General features: G+C 40.9%; 1 protein-coding gene across 7 annotated transcripts in view; it reads left to right on the top strand.

The window, feature by feature from the left end:
- FAM168A (family with sequence similarity 168 member A) overlaps positions 1–22,357 on the top strand; it is a 179,039-nt gene that overhangs the window by 133,556 nt on the left and 23,126 nt on the right. For 6 of the 7 annotated variants that reach the window (XM_032259016.1, XM_032259010.1, XM_032259013.1 and 3 more), the window contains 2 exons: positions 15,096–15,176; positions 21,278–21,304. In XM_032259016.1, the coding sequence (XP_032114907.1) occupies positions 15,096–15,176; positions 21,278–21,304 (108 nt within the window). The remainder of the gene's footprint in view (positions 1–15,095; positions 15,177–21,277; positions 21,305–22,357) is intronic. The other variant, XM_032259014.1, reaches the window with a different exon arrangement.

Below are 22,357 nucleotides of genomic sequence, written 5' to 3'. Positions count from 1 at the left end.
TGCAGGTGAGGAAACAGATATAGAATTTGATAAGGGCTATAAGTGTCTTACACAGGTCATAAAGTAACCTAGTGGTACTCTAAACAAAAAAGTGTTGAAATGGTAGTATTTTCTAGAAATCATTGACCTAAGACATGTCCTGTTTCACTTTATTTGAAAATGCTGTCCTGGATGTTGCACATACTTCCCACCTGCTTCCTTTAGGACCTCACCAGTGTGTTGACAAAGTCTCTAGAAACAACAACCCTTTAAACTTGTAGAGTCCTATAAGAGTTTTTAAAGGCTAAACCTGAGACCCATTCCTGAATTCCAGCACTTTGGAAGGCTGAGAAGGGAGGATCAGTTGAAGCCAGGAGAGACCAGCCTGGGTAACATACTGAGACCCTCTCTCTAAAAACAAACAAAAAAAAAAGACATTTTTATATATATCTAGAAAATCTGAATGTTTGTATTCTAGTCCTGGCTCTGCCAGAAGTCAGAAGTATGATTGGCAGTTATTTGGAACAGATGACATGTCTAACAATAGGAGATTAATTGAACCTGTCTAATAGCCACTAATATAATCATTTTATGGCTTCTCTTGTTTTATCTTATTTTCAAAACAGTGTACATTTTAGAAAAATTAGAGAATACTGATGTGAGAAGAACATAGAGGAATACTAATAATTCACGATTCAGAGACAATCACTGTTAACACTTTGGTGTATCCATTTTTCTAGGTGTTTTAAAATGAACATACATACATTGTTTTTCAACAAAAATGAGATTATATGCTATGTACTGTTCTATAACTCATCTTAATTTACTTAAGGAATTCTAGGTTGGGTTTAGATTTGTTCCAGCTAATGCCCTGTTGGCAGAATTTAGGTTGTTTGTTAGGTTGTTTGTTTGTTAGGTTGTCACTATTAGCTAGTAGCACAAAGAAGAAATAATAAACTGAAATAAATTACAAATAAAAAGGCAAAAATGTGGGGACACTTTCATTTACAATTTTTTAAAAGAGGGACAAAAATGTTTTAAAATGCAGGAAAGATTGTAAATACACATACACACAACAGTAAACAAAAAATTACCTGTATTCAGAGAATGCCTAGTTTACTGTTTCTACAAAAAGCCATGCTGACTAGAAGCCTGTTTTGTCCAGCTTGTGCTTGGTCAGACAATAATAGGCCTAACCAGCTGGAGCTGTGTGAGAGTTGATGAAAAGGCAGGGTGATAAGCCCCATGATTGAGGATATGGAAGATGTTTTATTAAACAATCTTAAAATCCATGGGCAAACACAATTGTTTCCAACAGGGAACTTTTAATGAAAAGGGCATGGGTGGGAGACTATTATTTACTGAAGTACTTACTGCTCTGTGCCAAGTATTTATGCTAGGTATTTCACATGTCATCTTTTAAAATTTTCTAGCCTTCAGTATAGAATATCCTTGTGTTCCTAAGGATTAGGTAAAGGGACTTTCCTATGATTTTATGTCTGGTAAATGGTACAGCTGACTTTTGAATCCACACCACCTACCTTCAGAACCTCCGTTCTTCCCACTGGACCGTGATGGCTTCTTTAGCATAGCCAGAGGAGGAAATATCTTCTTTTGATTCACAGTAAGAATGTTTAGATGGGACTCTACAAAGTTAGTTCAGGACTTGCTCTGAACTTACTCTGGTCTGGCCCTGCTCACCTTACTAGCCAGCCCACATGCAGATACAGGAGAAGGAAAGAGGGACACTGGTGCTAACATAGAGTAGGTACTCAAAATTATTTACCAATAAGTAAGCTACTGATTATGTCTATTTTTTTAAAATATCAAAGCACAGGCTTTGAAAATTGAAGTTACTTGCTCAAAGTCCCAGAGCTAACAAGTAAAAGAGCTGGAATTTAAAGCTAGGTCTGCCTGTAAATGAAGCCCCACTGTTGCATAACACTGTACTGTTTGTCTCAGTTTGATACCTGCTCTCAGTGTCCACAACAGTAGGGCAGGAGACATGACCTAAGCACAGGTAACGCTCTACTTAAGGTATCTACTGTCACTAACTTGGAGTTGCAGCAACCTTTCCAATCCAGAAGCCAGACCACATTAAAAGTCTTTTTTTTTTCCCTGTTTTCCCACAGCCCTTATATCTCCCTCTGTGTTGGCCCTTGTCCCTGGCAGCCTAATAGCAGGGTAACTTAAGTGCTTGCTTGTCTCTCTCATTAGATGGTGAATTCATGGAGGGCAAGACTTATATCTTTTCATTTTGCACTCATTGTAGCACTTAGCACACATTAAGTGTTCAAGTGAGTATTTATTTAGTTGAATTGGCCAAAGTTTGTGCACTTGGCTCATTTTGAAGGCAGTTGTTCAAGTATTAACATTTAATGTATACACAATTCTAAAAAGCATGGATTTTTGGCTTCTAGCCCACAACTAATTCTAGCACTGGGAAAGGGCTAGCTAAGAAAGGCTATAGGATATAGGCTTCAGGATAATAAGTATAAAAGTGAGTGTTAACAACCTGAGTGTAAATGTAAACAAAGATGTGTTTACATCTATGCCTTTCATTTTCTCCATTTTTAAGGTGGGGGTGGGGGAAGGCTTGCCTCCTTTAAAAATATATATATTTATTTATATATATATGTATGTATGTGTGTATGAAAATTCCTGTGGACAATTCTGTCTCCTCAAGCTGTCACTTCCTTTCCTTTCTTTTACTCTCAGCATCTTTACTCACTCTGTCTCAAAAAAAGAAAAAGAAAAAAGAAATAGAAGCCTTGAAGAACACTGTACACCAAGTATACTCAACAGTCACCTAGAGATCATTCCAATAACACAGAAGAATATAATTCTCAAGAATACATGGAACAGTCTTCAGGAGAGACAGTGTGCTAGGCCATAAAACAACTCTCAGTACATATAAAGGATTGAACTCATACCAAAGTATGTTCTCTGACTGCAGTGGAACAAAATTAGAAATCAGTAACAAAAAAAAATTTGAGAAATTCACAGTTATGTGAAAATTAAATGACACATTCCTAAATAACCAGTGGGTCAAAAAAGAAATGAGAAAATACTTTGAGATGAATGAAACATAACATACCAAAATGTGTGGGATGCAGCCAAAGTAGTGCTTAGAAGAAATTTATAGCTGTTAAGTGCCTACATTATAAAAGAAGTAAGACCTCAACTCAGTAACCTAACCTTTCACCTTAACACATTGTAGGGAAAAGAGCAAATGAAGCCTAAATCAAGTAGAGGAAAGGATGTATTAAAGAAATCAGTGAAATAAAATAGAGAAAATCAATAAACCAAAAGTTGGTTATTTTAAAAGATCAGCAAAATCAACAAACCTTTTTGGCTTTAGCTCGGCTGATGAAGAACAAAATAGAGAAGTCTCCGATTATTAAAATCAAGAGTGATAGAGAGGACATTTCTACTGACTTTTATAGAAATAAAAAGGAATATGAGGTAAGACTGCGAACAATTGTATGCTAACAAATTAGACACTTAGGTGAAATCGACAAATTCCTAGAAAGACCCAAACTGCCAACATTGACTCATGAAGACATAGAAAACCTGACTAGACCTATAACAGAGAGAGAATTAGTAATGCAGAAACTTTCCGCAAAGAAAAGCCCAGAACCAGATGGTGTCTTTGGTGAATTCTACCAAACATTTGAATAAAAATCAACACCAATCCTGTACAAACTCTTGGAAAAAATAGAAGATAAAGGAATATTTTCTAACTCGTTGTATGAGGCCAACGTTACCTTGATACCAAAACCAGACAAAGACATCACAAGAAAACTATAGATAGACCAGTATCCCATTTGAATACAAATGTAAAAACTCTGATCAAAATATTAGCATTGTTTCAGGTCTTATCCAACGTCTGATATTGTCAAACTTTAAAATGTTTGCCCATCTGACAGGCATGAAATGATACAATATTCCTTTTATGTGCATTTTGCTGATTACTGTTGAGGTTGAACATCTTTTCTATTTCGCCCCCTTCTCCCCAGTCAGTTGTACGGTTTCTTTTGCGAATTCTTGCCTGATTAGATTCTATTGGCTTATTTTCATTTCTTCTTGATTAATGAGTTTTTAATCTGGCCACTAGTCCAATGTTACCTATGTTACAAATGTCTTCTGTTTCTCTGTTCTTGTCTTTTAACTTTGTTTATGGCATCTTTCGACATACAGAATTTTATGTTTTAATTAGTTAAATTTTTCACCCTTTTGTGGTACTTCCTTTTGGTATTACCTGAGAAATAACTTTGTAATCCCGAGATCATACTGATATTCTCTGGAACTCTGATATTCTCCTATTTCTTCCCTCCCCCCTCCCCCTCTCTCTCCCTCTCTCCTTTTTTTTTTTTTTTTGAGACAGGGTATCACTTTGTCACCCAGGCTGGAGTGCAGTGGTACAGTCACAGCTCACTGCAGCCTCAATCTCCTGGGCTCAAGTGATCCTCCCACTTCAGCCTCCCTTGTATCTCGGACTATAGGCATATGCCACCACTTTTTGTAGAGCCAGGATCTTACTACATTGCCCGGGCAGGTCTCAAACTGTTGTGCTCAACCTCTTTCCTCAGCCTCCCAAAGCTTTGGGATTTCAGGAGTGAGCCACCATGACCAGCCGGTTTTATTTTATATTTAAGGCTTTGGTCTTTCTGGAATTGGAGAAGTGTGAGGTGGGGGTCAGGCGGTATCTAATTTTATTGTTTTACATGGAAAACAAGTGTCCCAGTACATTCAGTTGAGGATCTGAGCGGGATTTTTTCCCTTTAGCAAATCTCTTTAAATGGAAAAGCAGAATAAAAGAGTGGGCCGGGTGCAGTTGCTCACGCTTGTAATCCCAGCACTTTGGGAGGCCAAGGCGGGCGAATTACTTGAGGCCAGGAGTTTAAGACAAGCCTGGCCAACATGGCAAAACCCCATCTCGACTAAAAATACAAAAATTAGCTGGTCATGGTGGCAGATACCTGTAATCCCAGCTACTCAGAAGACTGAAGCAAGAGAATCACTTGAACTGGGAGGCAGAGGTTACAGTGAGTGGAAATCATGCCATTGCACTCTAGCATGGGCGACAAGAGCAAAACTCTGTCTCAATTAAAAAAAAAAAGAGTGAATTGACTTGGGAGACACAGGTATTCATGGACCAAATTATTGATTTGCAAAATTTCATCTTGCTCTTTGATCTGTTTTAGAAGATAAACACACAGAGGTCAGGGGCACCAAACAACCTCTCAAGTGTTGAGTACCTCCCAAGTGCCTTATAGATGTAGGAGAAAAAAGAAGCAACAGTGCACTCCTGGAATGGAGATTGAGACAGAGTAGGCCATCTGCTTTCCATTAAAGTTTATCCTATACCAGCAGATAGGAAACTGAAGATTATATATATATATAATATATATAATATAATATATATAATATATTATATATAATATATATTTATAAGGAATTTCGCTCTTGTTACCCAGGCTGGAGTGCAATGGTGTGATCTCGGCTCACTGCAACCTCCGCCTCCTGGGTTCAGGCAATTCTCCTGCCTCAGCCTCCTGAGTCGCTGGGATTACAGGCACACGCCACCATGCCCAGCTAATTTTTTGTATTTTTAGTAGAGACGGGGTTTCACCATGTTGACCAGGATGGTCTCGATCTCTTGACCTTGTGATCTACCTGCCTCAGCCTCCCAAAGTGCTGGGATTACAGGCCTGAGCCACTGTACCCGGCCCTAGATATTTTTAGATTTGTTAAAAAAATATTTTGTCCTGAGGAACAGCACACACTTGGCCTTATATATTTACCTAGGAGCAGTTATATTATTAGTGTCTAAGCAACTTATGCTTCTTACCTTTTTTTGTTGTTGATACTATTTGTATACTAATGACATAGGAAGTTAAGGCTGATCTGGTTTTAGAGCCTTTCTCTGCTAGGGCTCAGCCTAGGTGAATGACCCAGAGGTTGCTGGCCTTTAACCTGGATGAGTATGCTTTCTCTGAAGATGCAGCACAACTCAGAGCACAATTGATTACTGGATATTTCCTCCTTTCTTATTAGTTTCGGAGGAGCTGCCTTCCCCTAGATGAGAACAGTGCCTCATTTATTATAGTTCATACCCTTTACAATTCCCTGCAGCTCACCAGTGGAAGGCTAGGTGGCTGGGCCTTGAATCTAATATACAGGCTATCTCAGATTCAGGTTTGATGGGCAGGTTCAGAGCCAGCACTACAGAACTGCTGCTTGCTTGGGCTGACCTACATTTTTGCCAGTATAGCACTCTCAGCAGGCAAGCCTCCCAGCTACTAAGAAAAATTAAGATTCATGCATTTTTCTGGAGCTAACAGATTCAAGGGTCTACTTATTTTATTTCCTTCTGCCTATCAAAGAAAAGAAGCAGGGTTGGGGTGGGTGGGTGGTTAGGTAGTACTTGCAAACCCTGCAGCTAGAATGTTTTCCATCTTTCTTTGTATCTTCTTAGCCCACCAGACTAAAATGGGGTTTTGCACTCAGGATCAAATATTGTAGGCCCTGCCTCCTGAACATCTTTGTAGTCCCTCCTCTCTTCATCCTACTGCTAGTGTTTTAGCTTTTCCTTTGGGCTACTGTCATCATTTACTATCATGTTCCTCCTCCGCTGATCTTAACTACTCCGAACTCCTTTTTACACTGCTGCTGGAGTATTTTTTGTAAAACACAAATCTGAAACCCCAGTTTAAAACTCTCCATTGTTTTCTTATTATTTATTGATTAATTCCATCCCTTAGCCTGGCATTCAAATCCCTTCACAGCTTATCCCCCAGTCTACCTTTTTATCTTTATTTCCTGCCACTTTTCCCCACACACAGTAAATTCCAACTGTACTGAACTATGCCATTTCCCTAATATGGTACGCACTTTCATACCTTCATGCATGGAATCAGCATATATTTCTTTGTCCCTACCCACCTCCCCAAAAACCTTGACAAACTCTTCCATTTGTTGTTCAGAGCCAACTAAAATGTTTATTTCTCTAGGAAGCCATTCCCAACTATCCCAAACATGTTCTTCATTTCCTCCTCAGTATTCTGATAACACCATCAGCATTCTCTGTTTGTATCTTCCATATATTACATCTGTAGATTAATTTAAATAACTATATTCCCCCATTAGACTATAAGTGCCTCTGTAAAGAAGCTAGCACCCTTCTTGCCACAGAGTAAGCATTTGCCAGATGCGATGATGATGATGATGATGAAGATGAAGAAATCTGGATGTAGTCACTTTAGGCCTTCACTGACCACCATCACCATAGTCTTGTTATGTCATTGGGGAAAAGCTATCAGCAGAAGAATGAACAAGAAGAAAAATTGAATTATTTTAAGGGAAGGGGATTTGTAAATTGAATTCTGATCAGAGGTGAGCAATCAGGATAAGGGAAGATTGAAGAAATTGGGTCTGTTGGATTTAGACAAAAGAAAATTTAGGAGGAATAAGCGATCTCTTCATATCTCTAGCTGACTGTCCTGGAAGAGAGGAAACAGACATGTTCTGTGAGAGTAGAACTAGGACCAGTGGCTGAAAAAGTATTCAGGGTAAAGATGCCTAATAGGCCGGGCGCGTGGCTCAAGCCTGTAATCCCAGCACTTTGGGAGGCCGAGGCGGGTGGATCACGAGATCAAGAGATCGAGACCATCCTGGTCAACATGGTGAAACCCCGTCTCTACTAAAAATACAAAAAATTAGCTGGGCATGGTGGTGCGTGCCTGTAATCCCAGCTACTCAGGAGGTTGAGGCAGGAGAATTGCCTGAACCCAGGAGGCGGAGGTTGCGGTGAGCCGAGATCGCGCCATTGCACTCCAGCCTGGGTAACAAGAGCAAAACTCCGTCTCAAAAAAAAAAAAAAAAAAAAAAAAAAAAATGCCTAATAGGTCAGATTTTTAGCTCAGAGTAAAGAATTTTCTTACTTCCAGAGCTCTCCAGTAGGTGCTTTGACTCACTGAAGAGGTTCTGAGTGTACCATCGTTAGAAGAGTATGCTGTGGGAGGCTGAGGCAGAGAATGGCTTGAATCCAGGAGGTGGAGGTTGCAGTGAGTCTAGATCACACCACTGCACTCCAGCCTGGGTGACAGAGTGAGACTGTGTCTCCAAAAAAAAAAAAAAAAAAAAAAAGAGTGGCCAGGCATGGTGGCTCATGCCTGTAATCCCAGCACTTTGGGAGGCCAAGGCAGGCGGAAAAAGGCCAGGAGCTTGAGACCAGCCTGGCCAACGTGGTAAAACCCCATCACTACTAACAATACAAAAATTAGCTGTGCGTGGTGGGACGTGCCTATAATCCCAGCTACTCAGGAAAGTGAGACAGGTGAATCACTTTAACCCAGGAGGCAGAGATTGCAGCGAACCGAGATCTCACCATTGCGCTCCAGCCTGAGTGACAAAGCAAGACTCCATCTCAGAAAAAAAGAAAAAAGAAGAGTATGCTGGCAGAAACTATGCTGCCAGTCATGTGTGCTACTATAAAGGATATTCCTGTGCTGAGTGACAAATTGGACTCTATCACCTCTAATACACCTTCCAACCCTATAATTCAGTACCTGTGATACTTTTCAATAACACAACCATGACCTATATTAGAACACTGAGTGGAAACAGTAGTTGTTTTTTTTTCTTTTTAACACAGCCATCTTTGACCAAATTGACTCTCCAGAGTAATTTTCTGTTTTTCTTGGTTTTGAAGTTTAAGTAAAAGAATCTTGGCAACGTAAATGGCAGCCAAATCCAGAGGTTTTCTCTGAGTAGACTCATTTTGAGGAGAGGCAGGGAGGTTGGTAGGAATGGACGGTGTCTCACTCAGCAGGTCTGGGTTCTGTCTCTGCTCTCTATTTACTAGTTGTGTAAGAGAAGCCTTAATATCGTCATCTCTAAAATGGAACTAGTAATATATTTTGTTGACTTTGGGTAGAGATTAAATCAGATAAAGAAGTGCCTAGCACAGTGCTCGGAACATAGTACAGATTCAAAATTACACACTTCCTCTTGCTCTCTTCTTCATTATTTTGATATAATAAAGATTTTTTTTTGGTCTTGTCTTGGTTTTGATCACCCTAGGGGGTCATTGGCAAGGCAGTTTTCTTTTTAATTAGGAGCTTCAGACTTAAACCTTCGTCACTGCCTAAGTATTCTGCTCACAAAGAAGTAAGCCTCTTTGTCTTTCTGAGCCAGGGAGTTTGTCTTCCACTAGCCTTTTGATACTCTGCTATTTTTAGCTCCTAAAGTATTTTCAGAAATAGTCCCCTGATTTCTGTTGAAAGTAATCTCTAATTTCCATATTAATCAAAAAATAGCTTTACATCTCTTTAGTCCTAATCCTAGTACTAACAAGAAAAGAGGATTAGATTGTATTGACATCTATAAAGCAATTAAAATGCACATGTCAAAATCCCAGGACACCTGATCACTACTGCAACCTTTAGGATATAAAGGAGAAAAGCGAACTTGTGTCCATTTATCTCTTCACTCTTGACCTTCAAAAAATATGAATACAAAAGGGCCGGGTTTGTTTCTAAGGACAAAGTCATAATTATTTGGTAGGTGTGGAAAAGGCGTTGCTTTTTGGATTCCCTTCCCAATTTGACCCCTGACTTGCTGAATAATCTTAACCAGAAAGTTACTTTACCTTTCAACCTCTATTTGGTTAGCTATAAAATGGAAGAACTCACATTAGGATTGATTTGAGGCTGAAAAGAAAAGCAAGTGTGAAAATATCTTTGTTATGAGCAAAAGAGTGAAATATACATGGTATGTCTTCAACTCAATGTACAGTCATGTGTCACAAAACTAGAGATCCTGAGCTCAAGTGATCCTCCTACTTCAGGAGGATCATGAGCCACCATGCCTGGCCAGAAGTAATGTATTAACAGTTATAAAAGTCCTAGACTCCTCATGCCTCTAATTCCAGCACTTTGGGAGGCTGAGGCGGGTGGATTACCTGAGGTCAGGAGTTTGAGACCAGCCTGGCCAACATGGTGAAACTCCATCTCTGCTACAAATACAAAATTAGCCGGTCATGCTGGCACATGCCTGTAATCCTAGCTACTTGGGAGGCTGAGGCAGGAGGAGAATTGTTTGGGCCGGGGAGACAGAGGTTGCAGTGAGCTGAGATTGTGCCACTGCACTCCAGCCTGGCCGACAGAGCAAGACTCTGTCTCAAAAAAAAAAAAAAAAAAAAAGATTGAAGTGAGCTATGATTGTGCCACGACAACTCCAGCCTGGGTGACAGAACAAGACCCTGTAATTAATAAATAAAGAAGTAAGGAAGGAAAGAAGAGAAGGAAGGAAAGAAAAGTAAGTAAGAAAGGAAGGAAAGGGAGGGAGGGAAGACTATATAAAGCTCCCTGTAATGCTGTCATTATATAATGTCTGCCAAATTCAAGTGAATTAAAAATAATTCCACTTGGAAACATTGAAGGAAGATCCTATAATTGCCTCTAAAGTGAAAGGCATCTGAAATGACAGAACAGGAGTGTGATTACCTGTGACTGCACAATTTCTCACATGACGCTGAATACAGATTTTGGCCATACAACTGGATCACTTGGCTTCCCAGATTAGATCCCTGACTTTTTTCTTGAGAAGTAGCACACCTCCAGATTGCTAATTAAGTGATAAGTTAGCTACCTCAGTTCTAAAATCAGAAAATGATTAGGGGGTAAAGAGATGAATTTTCTTTGGAATTGGAAAGGATTTAGGAAAAGGCATATTAACAAAGATACATTATTAAAGCTTCAATATTTACAAATCCCAAAGAAGCTTTTAGGGATTTAGGGATTTAATCTTTGACTTTTAAAACCAGCTTTTCCTTGTCAGTCAAAATGCCAATGAGCATTTAACAACTGCAGGGAGCAGTGAGACAGGCACTTACACACTGCTAGAACAAGTACAAATTGATGGTCTTTCTAGAAAGCAGTATGGCAAAGTATGTGAAGGCTCTTAGCATGTCACTTTTCTTCACCTCCACTATTTCCCTGGTCTTAGTCCCAACATCTATTGTTGGAGCTTGCAGTAGCCTCTCAGCAGGTTGCTTTGCTTCTCTATCCCCTTATAGTCTGTTTTCAACACATCAATCAGAGTGACTCTTTTCAAACATAAGTCATAGCATGTTATTCTTCTACTGAAAACTCTGTGAGGTCTTCTCATTTCACTCAGAATAAAAGTCTTAAGTCCTCACAGTGGCCCATAAAGTCCTACATGAACTGGCCAACCCTTTACCTCTCTGACTTCCTCTGCTATGACTGCCCCCTCATTTGTTCCATTCCAGCCACACTGGCCTCTTTGCTGTTCCTCCGACATTGTCTTATATGCTGTCAACTTAGGGTCTTTGCACTGACTGTTTTGTCTGAAACACTCTTCCTCCAGCTATCTGCTTGATTAACACTATCATTTCCTTCAAGTCTTTGCAAAAATAATACCTTCTTAATGTGTCTTACTCTGATTATTCTTTACAATATTGCAATGCCCTTACCTTCAACACTTTGGCATTCCTGATGCCCTTTACTTTGGCCTTTTTCTCTTTTCCATAGCACTGAAGACTTTAGTATTTATCCAAGGGTGCCTTCTCCCACCCTCTTAGAATATAAACTCCACAAGGCCAGGGATCTTCATTTTGTTCACTGTCAAAAGTCCCTAAATCAGTCTCTGGCACCAAGTAGATACTCAAATTGTTTGTTGAATTGATGAACTTTAAAAATAGGCCTACCCGGCCAGGTGCAATGGTTCACGCCTGTAATCCCAGGACTTTGGGAAGCCAAGGCAGGTGGATCACGAGGTCAAGAGATAGAGGCCATGCTGGTCAACATGGTGAAACCTGTCTCTACTAAAAATACAAAAATTAGCTGGGTATGGTGGCATGCGCCTGTAGTCCCAACTACTCGGGAGGCTGAGACAGGAGAATCGCTTGAACCCAGGAGGTGGAGGTTGCAGATCGCGCCACTGTACTCTAGCTTGGCGACAGAGCAAGACTCCAACTTCAAAAAAGAAAAATAGGCCCATCCTTTAACCTAGAGATCTCCACTTCTAGAATTCATTCCTAAAGAAACAGAGATTCATTTAGTCTGTTAGTCTGTTTTATTTTAGTCTGTTAGCTATTATAAAAATGAAATTTTCAAACAACCAAAACAGGTAATGGTTAAACGATATATCTACATGTGGAATATCATAAAGATATTAAAATAAGCCTTTTGAAGAATATGTAATTACATGAGGAAATATTTATAATGTTAAAGTAAAAAAGTAAAATGTAAAACCATGTATACCCCTACCTTATGTCATATATAAAAATTAACTCAAAATGTATCAGTGATCTCAATATAAAAGCCAAAACCATAAAACCATTAGAAGAAAACATAAAAGTAAATCTTCATGACATTTGATTGGCAGTGGATTCTTAGATATGACACCAAAAGCATAATCAACAAAAGAAAAAATAGATAAACTGGACTTAAAATTGAATTTTTTTTTTGCATGAAAGGCATTATCAAGAAAGTAAAAAGACAACCCAAAGAATGGGAGAAAGTATCTGTAAGTAATATATCTGATAATGGTTTAATATTCAGAATAAACAACTTCTACGATGCAACAGCAAAAAGACAAACCACCCAATGAAAAAAATGGGAAAATGTCCTGTGTAATCCCAATACTTTGGGAGGCCAAGGCAGGAAAATCACTTGAAGCCAGGAGTTTGAGACCAGCCTGGGCAACATGATGAGACCCTGTCTCTACAAAAACAAAACAAAACAAACAACCAAAAAAAAAAACAACAACAAAAAACGGGGTGTGGCAGCACACATTTATAGACCCAGCTATTCAGGAAGCTGAAGCAGGAGGATCACTTGAGCCCAGGAGTTCAAAGTTACAGTGAGCTATGATCCTGCCATTACACTCCATCCTGGGTAATAGAACAAGACCCTGTCTCTAAAAAATAAACAAACAATTGTATTTTAAAATGGGAAAATGATTTGGGTAGACATTTATCCAGAGAGGATATACAGATAGCCAATAAGTACATGAAAAGATGGTCAACATCATTAGTCATTAAAGAAATGCAAATCGGCCGGGTGCGGTGGCTCAAGCCTGTAATCCCAGCACTTTGGGAGGCCGAGGTGGGTGGATCACGAGGTCAAGAGATCGAGACCATCCTGGTCAACATGGTGAAACCCCGTCTCTACTAAAACTACAAAAAATTAGCTGGGCATGGTGGCGCGTGCCTGTAGTCCCAGATACTCAGGAGGCTGAGGCAGGAGAATTGCTTGAACCCAGGAGGCGGAGGTTGCGGTGAGCCGAGATCGCGCCATTGCACTCCAGCCTGGGTAACAAGAGCGAAACTCCGTCTCCAAAAAAAAAAAAAAAAAAAAAAAAAAAAGAAATGCAAATCAAGACCACACTGAGATCCCACTTCACACTTACTATACAAGATGGCTATAATGATAGTAATAATAAAAGAAAATAACAAGCATTGTTGAGGATGTAGAGAAATTTGAACTCTGATGCATTGCTGGTGGGAATGTAAAATAGTACAGACGTTAGCGGGGCACAGTGGCTCATGCCTGTAATCCCAGTACTTTGGGAGGCCAAGGCGGGTAGATCACTTGAGGTTAGGAGTGCAAGACCAGCCTGACCAACATGGTGAAACTCCGTCTCTACTAAAAATACAAAAATTAGTCAGGTGTGGTGGCGTGTACCTGTAATTCCAGCTATTCGGGAGGCTGAGGTGGAGAATCACTTAAACCCAGGAGGCAGAGGTTACAGTGAGTTGAGATCGCACCACTGTGCTCCAGCCTGGGCAACAGAGCGAGACTCCATCTCAAAAAAAAAAAAAAAAAAAAAAGTGCAGACATTGTGAAAAACAGTCTTGTGGTTCCTTAAAAAGCTCAACATAGAATTACTGTATGACCCAACAATTCTACTACTGCTGTATATCTCAAAGATTTTTGAAAACAGGTACTTAATGTCATTGTTTATTATACCATTATTCACAGTAGCCAAAAGGTGGAAACAACCTAGGCGTCCCTCAACAGATGACTGGATTAAAAAAATGTGGCATATATACACAGTAGAATATTATTCAGCCATAAGGAAGAAGGAAGTTTTGGTACATGCTACAACTTGGATAAACCTTAAACACATTATGCTAAGTGAAAGAAGCCAGACACAAAAGGACAAATAGTGTATGATTCCACTTATATAAAATACCTAAAACAGGCAAATTCAGAGAGACAGAAAGTAGATTAGAGGTTACCATGGTGGGTGTTAGGGGATGAGGAGTTACTGTTAATGGTTACAGAGTTTCTGTTTGGGGTGATGAAAATTTCTTGGAAATAAGTAGTGGTGATAATTGCATAACATTGTAAATGTCATTAATGTCACTGAATTATACATTTTAAAATGGTTAAAATTGCAAATTTTATATTATACATATTTTACCATTATAAAAAAGTTTCAAAAAATCCCCCAAACTGCATATAATATACTGCGGTGGGCTGGATCTGGTTTGTGTAAGCTCTTGAGAGCTGATCATGGGCACCTCTTCCAAACTATTCATTCAGTGAAGTTGGTAGCATCAGATTGGTCATGGTGGAAACATTTATGCCATCTCAGTTGTCAAATGGTGCAAAGCAGCTCCTATTTCCAACCCCTTCGAGCCAGTTGTTATGTATTTACCAGCACAGCACTGAATATATGTGTATAAAAATTATACAAAGCTACCTGGAAAGATAGATGTTAAACTGTTAATGGTGTTACCTCTGGGGAGGAGAGTGATGTTGTGGCAGGAATATGAAAGTAAACTTGAACATAAAAAGTGTAAATTTCAATGTTGCTTCCATATTTTTTTTATGGTGAGCATGCGGACATATTTCTTGTATCAGTTTTTAAAAATAGACCAGAAAGTCTGTACATATTAGGATTTTGGTTTTGGTAACTTTTTTCTTGAGAGGCTGAAAGCTGGTCACATATACTGTCTGAAATAGCCCATGGAGAGACTGGATGCCAAGCCTAGGACTTGAATTCTATTTTTTCAAAAATCTGCTTTTTTTTTTTTTTTTTTTTTTGCCTAACTAATAAGCTTTCTTATCTGTCTGTAGGTTACCCCACAGCCTATCCAGCAGCGGCCCCTGCCTACAATCCCAGCCTCTACCCCACCAATAGTCCCAGTTATGCTCCAGGTAAGGAGAAAATAGGGACAGCAGTGGTGAATGGGGAAGGGGGAATCTATTTGGAAAAACAAAACCACCTGCTGGCCTTTTCCTGTTCTTAATTGCTCCAGGCCCAGCCTGTCCAGGCTTGATTTTCCTGGGAGTCCCCCCTCTGGGAACTGAGACAGATCAGCCTCAGGGTGGGGGCAGGAATAGAATCTTCTCCATTCTCTCTGGGACTTAAGGTTGGCTCATCAATCCTGTGCTGGAATGTCTGAGACCTGCATCTTCCTCATAGAACATTTTCTGCTCCCCAAGCAATGTCTAAATTCATTCTTTGCTCAGTTTTCCCTGAGGCTGCCATTGGGACGGACGGACGGGGGCACACACACACACACACACACACGCACACTGTCTCTCTCTCTCTCTCTCTCTCTCTCTCACTCACTTTCCTTGGGACACACACACACAGACACACTCTCTCTCCCTCTCTTCTCCTTGGGACACACACACACGCTCTTGACACACACACACACTTACTCTCCTTGGGACACACACACACACACACACACACACGCTCTTGACACACACACACACACACACACACACACACAAACGCACTCGCTCGCTCTCTCTCTCTCTCTCTTTCTCACACTCTCTTACTCTCCTTGGGACACACACACACACACACTCTTGCCACCAGAAGGTAAAGAGCTGGTTTTCAAGCTGAGATAAGCTGCTGGGTTTTCAAAAATAATAAAGGCCCAACAATCCTTGGATTGAGGTTGAAATGGGTTTGAAAATGTTGAAAAGGTTTTTTGGGCTTGGAGCACTGCAGAGGTCTTAGTTCTGATCTTAACCCTCATGCTCAGCTGGTACTCTAATACTCAACAGCAGGGTATAGGCTCTGTGGTTAGAAAGTCCTGGGTTTGAATCCTGATTACCTGACTCACTAGTTGTAAGGCCTTGGCCAAGTCACCTCACCTCTCTGAGATCCAATGTGACTACCTGCCTCAGGGTTATGGATGGTTTTATGTAAGTTCCTTTTACTCAACAAGTATTTGTTGAATGTCTTCGATACTGAGATACAAAAATTGAAAGATGCCATCTTTGCCTGTCTGAAGTAGCTTACAGTCACATTGGGGAGCCTGGCATGTAAACTCATTGCAGTGCTAATGTGCTAAGTATTGTAAAAGGAATACATATAAGGGGAGGAGGAGGGAACAACAGTCTGCCTGGGGGGAAAGTATAGGGGAAGCTTGGTTGGGTGCTGTGGCTCATGCCTGTAATCTCAGCACTTTGGAAGGCCGAGGCAGGCGGATCACCTGAGGTTGGGAGTTTGAGACCAGTCTGACCAACATGGAGAAACCCCATCTCTACTAAAAATACAAAACAAATTAGCCAGGCATGGTGGCACATGCCTGTAATCCCGGCTACTCGGGAGGCTGAGGCAGGAGAATAGCTTGAACCTGAGAGGCAGAGGTTGTGGCGAGCCGAGATTGCTGCATTGCATTCCAGCCTGGGCAACAAGAGTGAAACTCTGTCTCAAGAAAAAAAAAAAAAAGTGTAGGGGAGGCTTCAGAGAGTGGGTAACAATAGAGACTTGAAGGAGAAGTAGAAGCTATTCTTTAAGCACACAAAGGAGAGTGGGCATTCCGGGTAGAGTAGAGCATGGGCAGAGGCTTAGAGATGGGCGAACAGGACACTGTGAAGAACACAGAAGTAGGGGAGTGGTTGCAGCATAAACTATAAGCGGCTAGATGAATCTGAACTATAGATATGCAAGGGCGAGATTTGGAGAGGCCTTGAATGTCTTGATAATACCCCACATTTTCTTTCTTTCTTTTTTTTTTTTGAGATGGAGTCTCGCGGAGTGCAGTGGTGCATTCTCGGCTCACTGCAACCTCCGCCTCCCGGGTCCTGTTTCAAGCAGTTCCCCTACCTCAGCCTCCCAGGTAGCTGGGATTACAGGCACAAACCACCATGCCTAGCTAATTTTTGTATTTTTTAGTAGAGACAGGGTTTCACCATGTTGGCCAGTCTGGTCTTGAACTCCTGACCTTGTGATCCACTTGCTTCAGCCTCCCAAAGTGCCGGGATTACAGGTGTGAGCCACCGCACCCAGCCATACCCCACATTTTCTTGTTTAGCAGTTATCATTATAGAATTAGTAAGCTTCCAAAGACCTTAGAGATCCCCCAGTCAACCTCTTCTCTTGACAAAGGAGAACCAAAAAACAGTGTTTTGTCCGAACATACCCAGTGAGTCAGCAGCAGCATATGGACTAGAATCTTTGGCAGATCTCCTGACTCTTGTCCTGTGCCTTTTTCTCCCAATGTAGTGCTTATTCTACTGTCAATATCTTTCTTGGGGCACACTTAAAGGAGAAAAAAATATAGGTTGTCTGAAGACCTAGGTTTGAGTCCTCACTGTCATTTCCTAGATTAGCAACCTTAAAGTCACCTGATCTATCTGAATCTCATTTCCCCCATCTCTAAGTAGGAATCATATCATAATTATGCACACACACTATGAAGTTATCAGATAGCCCCTCTTTTTTGGGCAAACAAGAACTATTTTAGGTAAATAGGTGATGGTATCCCCTAAGGTGTTTACATAGATGTTCCACAGACATTTTGACCCACCCTGTTATGCTTAAGATATTTTGGAAGACCATGTAGATGATTCAAACTTGAGGAAGCTGTAGTCACTGCCTTTGGAGCGCTTATGAAGGGAGCAGTGATGCATGGGCTAAAATTCTATAATAGTATCTCTGCATTGGTTTTATATTTACTTTTAGTCAATATGATATATAATATTTTCTCCAAGATCTATAATAGAAGGCAAAAACAATAAAAGCTACAGAAATTCTGATAATCAAATTGGATAATTTCTATCTTAACTACAAAGGCTTCAATTATCATGTATATCATGATATATAAATGATTTAAATTTAAGTGCTATTAGATCTGTGAATTGACTTTGTAAACTGTTCCCAGTCTAAAACAAAATGAGTTGTTGCAGAAGATCAAGTAAGATCAGGAGTGAAGAAGATTCATTGTCTTTATAGTCTGGAGGCCACCAGGGACCTCACTGGAAGCATTGTTAGTGAAGTGGTGAGGCTAGAAACCAGAGTGCAGTGAATCAGGAGTGAACAAGTAGATTTAGCATATATAGCCTATTCTTACCTGAAGCTTAGCTACCAGGAAAGGAAAAACAAAAGGACACTGACTAGAAGTGAACGTAGGGTTGAAGGCGGGTTTTCTCAGATATGAGCAAAGTTAAGGACTGATAGGAAGGGGCAAGTGGAGAGGATAAGTCAGAGATGCAGGAGAAGCGGTGCCAGAGCCAGGCCGCCACAGAGGCTGGTGTAGGGGTGGGAAATCTGGAGCTCAGTTCTCTTCTCTGGTTTGTGAAGTTGAGTGGCAGATGGAGACAGGGTGCCTCATGCAGGAGGGCAACTCTTCCTCTCCCACTAAAGGAAAGGTCAGAGGTAGATGTGCTTAAATAAATTGCCCAATGGAAAGTGGAGAGTTCTCATCTAATGACCTTGATTTGCTGCTACAGAGGGCAGCAGGGGTAAAGGGAGGGTTCTTAACTAGGAAGGTCAGGGTGTGAGAGCCTCATAGGAAGGAGTAGGACTGGAAACTACCAAAAGATAACAGAGCAGGGTGACATTCGGGGCCCACCTGAATGGTGAAGGCTGTGCATTTGTCCAGGCTCTCATCCCCAGAACTGGGCTGTTTTCTCACAATGTTCAGCACTTCTGGTGATAGATTGTGGGATTGTTTTAGGATCCGTTTACCAATAAGTGGAAAGATATGGAATAAATAGCTACTGCTTATTGAATGTTTTCTATGTGTTCAAGACTATTTGAAGTTCTTTATGGATATTAGCTTGTTTTACACAGCAATAAACTTTTGAAGTTGGTATTCTTATTATCCCCATTTTCCAAATGGGAAAACCAAAACTTGGAGAAGTTACATAACTAACCCAAAGATCCAAGGCCTAGCACCCTAACACTGTGTCTGCATGAGCTCTTAACTGCTACATTGTAGTTGCATCAGTGGGCCAGAGAGAAATTAAGGCATTACACTGGCTAAAGAGGGAAAGGAGTGCAGATAGGAGGAGACTGAAACTGTAGGGGAAGAAAAGAAATTCAGTACATCTTGGCATATATATTCAATTTTAATTTTAAAATAAAAATAAGCCCTCATCTAACTTGATTTTCCCTAATTTTGCTTTTAAAAGTCAACTTATTTCTACTAATGTCACCCAGACTATTTTCTCAAAAACTCACAAAATCCACAAGAGAGGGTGGTGTTATTGTATTTGAAGACCCCAAACTCAGAGTTGAAAGACTTAGGTTGTAGCACTAACTTTGCTTCTGATTTTGGTGTGACCGTGGGAAGATCCCCTTCCCTTTCTTTCCCTTTTGAGTTACACACACACATACACACACACACAAACACACACACACAGAGCATATTTTGGAATGCTGGCCTCTGGATTCACAGTGCAGATTTCCTTACTAGGGGGGACTTCCTACCATGGAGAAGCTAGCTGAAGGTCAGAAAGGATCATTTAGATTACTCTCACCTTCCTGCCAGAGCCAGCCATTTGTGATGCAGAGGAGGTACCTTCAGAAGGAACCAGGCTCTTAGGTTTAAATTTTTTTCTGCTGCTTTAAGGAGAACAAGAAGTTGCTTGAGAGAGAGAAAGAGAGAGCACGCGCGCTATTTTTAGCAGCTCTGAGTACCTAAGATGTTATCTGTCTAGGATGCAGGGAAGCATTTCACTCTTTTCAGTGGTTCTGAAAGCAATGTGGGCATTTGGAGCTTTTTCCCAAGCTCTTAATGATGTCAGGGATCTTATTTAGGAACTCTTTGGTCCCGCAAGAGGTAGGAGTCAATCAAGATTTGGTTTTCAGAATCTAGGGATCTATTAGTGGTAATCTGGCTTGAAAATAAATGATGGGAAGGATAAACAGGTTAACTAATACAGATAAAAATAAAATAACCTCCTCATGGAATCTGTTGACACAACATTTTCCTGTATTATCTCATTTGATTTCACAGCATCCCTATAAAGTACAAATACATTATTCCCATTTTACATACAACAAACTTGGGGGAGGATAGAGAAAAAGAATTTGTGCTTTCTGAACAGCTGCCCTGTTCCAAGCCCTGTGCAAATCATGTTACAAACCTTCATTTTTACCTTAGTCTTGTGAGTTAGAGCTTCCTGTCTTCAACTTGGCTCAAACGGGATAAATAAGTTGCCCAAAGTTATGCAGCTAAAAAGCAGTAGATTTGGGAGGGCAAGACAGGAGGATGGCTTGAGGCCAAAGGTCAGGACCAGCCTGGGCAACATGATGAGACCCTATCTCTACAAAAAAATTAAAGAAAAGAAAAATAGATGGCTTGGTGGCATGTACCTGTAGTTCCAGCTACTCAGGAGGCTGAGACAGAAGGATCACTTGAGCCCAGGAGCTGGGGGCTGCATTTAGCTGTCATTGCACCACTGCTTTCTAGCCTGGGCAACAGAGTGAGACCCTGTCTCCATAAAAAAGCAGTTTAGCTGGGATTCAAACCCAACTTGTCTAACCCCACAACCTGTGCTCCTTCTATAGCACCACAGTGACCCAGAGACTTCAGGGTTGGTGTGCCTCTGCATTGCTCCTATCTCTCAGGGGTTTTACAGACAGCTCTTTAGACATCAAAGATGGTGATATTGTCTCTGAACCTTCACTTCCTCTAACACAAAGTCTCTGTCATATGTGAAATCCCTCTGCAGTTCTTGGGAGAACTGAAATGTAATCTTATAACAGACAAGCAAAAAGCAGGAACTTGGGCTTGTTCACATCCAGGCAGCTTTGGGTCAGCTGCCTGGAAGACACTATGGCGTCCGGGGAGGGGCTCACTCCAGTGAATGAACTTTCCCAGATGACAAGTCTGTCACCCTTTCTACGGTAAAGGTGCTTCACACCTTCTTTACTTACTGTGTTTGTGAAGCTGGGGGGGAGGGGGAGAAACTGCTATCGCAAAACAAAGTCTGTTTATGTAACTGCAATGTATACAACTTTGCACAAATTCTTAGTGGTAATTTCAACTAACATTTCTATCCAACAGAGTTTCAGTTCCTGCATTCAGCTTATGGTAGGAAAGCTATTTTTCCTCATCTGTATTACAGCCTATGAATGTGTTATCTCATAACAATGGTAGATCCCCTCTCCTCTCCTACCCAAATCCCATCCCCTAGGCTTGGGCTCCCCCCAGGTGGCTCAGCAGCAGTTCCTAAAGCATGCAGGAACATGTCTGATGGTGCAAAAATCATGGGTTGGAGACACACATGAACCATCCCTAGGGCAGCAGCAAAGGATCATGGCATTAAAAAGCATCTCTCACCCTAACCTGGCTGCCGAATTCAAACAAATCAACAAAAATTCCAGGGCCTGCATGCGGCTCCTCAGTTGGCTTTGTGGCAGCCTCTGTGAAGGAGTACCTGGATTATGCCTATTAGAACCCAAAAAACTAGTCTGCCCCAGGATCAGATTTTCCATCTCCATCGGCAGTCTGACATGTTTGAAGCCTTGGTTGACTTTAGATACAATCTGTTCCATCAGCCCAGAACTTGAGCTCTGGGCTCATTTTCCCAGAAGATGGTGAGAGGTGGGGGGCGAGGGGGCTAATAAGTGAGGGACCAGAACTGGGTTCTCTGGACAGTGTGGACTCCAGGCCCAAGGCACCACAGGAACTTCTGGGCACCTGTGAGGGTCCCAGCAGTATAACTTGACTAGGACCTTTTTGTCATAGACAGGAAGGGACCATGGGAAGGGCTTGCAACTTTCACCACCCTCACCTGGGCTGCTCAGGAAAATGTTTTTATAAAATCTCTGTACCCTTTCTCAACTTTTAACCTTGAATTATTTGGATGCTGGAAATTGAATTTGTGTGTTGCGCATCTGTCAGGAGATGAGCTGTGAAATTTCTCCTTGCCACAGCTGTGGGCTGTGTGATCTTGGGCAATTTACTAATGTCTCCAGGCCATAGATAAAATGTTTAATTTCACATGATCTCCGAAGTCCCTTTAAATACTAATACCCTGTCCTCTTATAATTTTATTACTTCAATTTTGTTAGTCACAGACCTGTTTCTCATGTAGTCATTTTTTGTTCGCCTCAGGATATATGAACCTGAACAGAAGGGTCC

The sequence above is a fragment of the Sapajus apella genome, unplaced genomic scaffold (assembly GCF_009761245.1).
Source record: "Sapajus apella isolate SASKATOON/1434 unplaced genomic scaffold, GSC_monkey_1.0 scaffold106, whole genome shotgun sequence".
NCBI lineage: Eukaryota > Metazoa > Chordata > Mammalia > Primates > Cebidae > Sapajus > Sapajus apella.
This window is presented reverse-complemented; position numbering and strand designations above follow the sequence as displayed.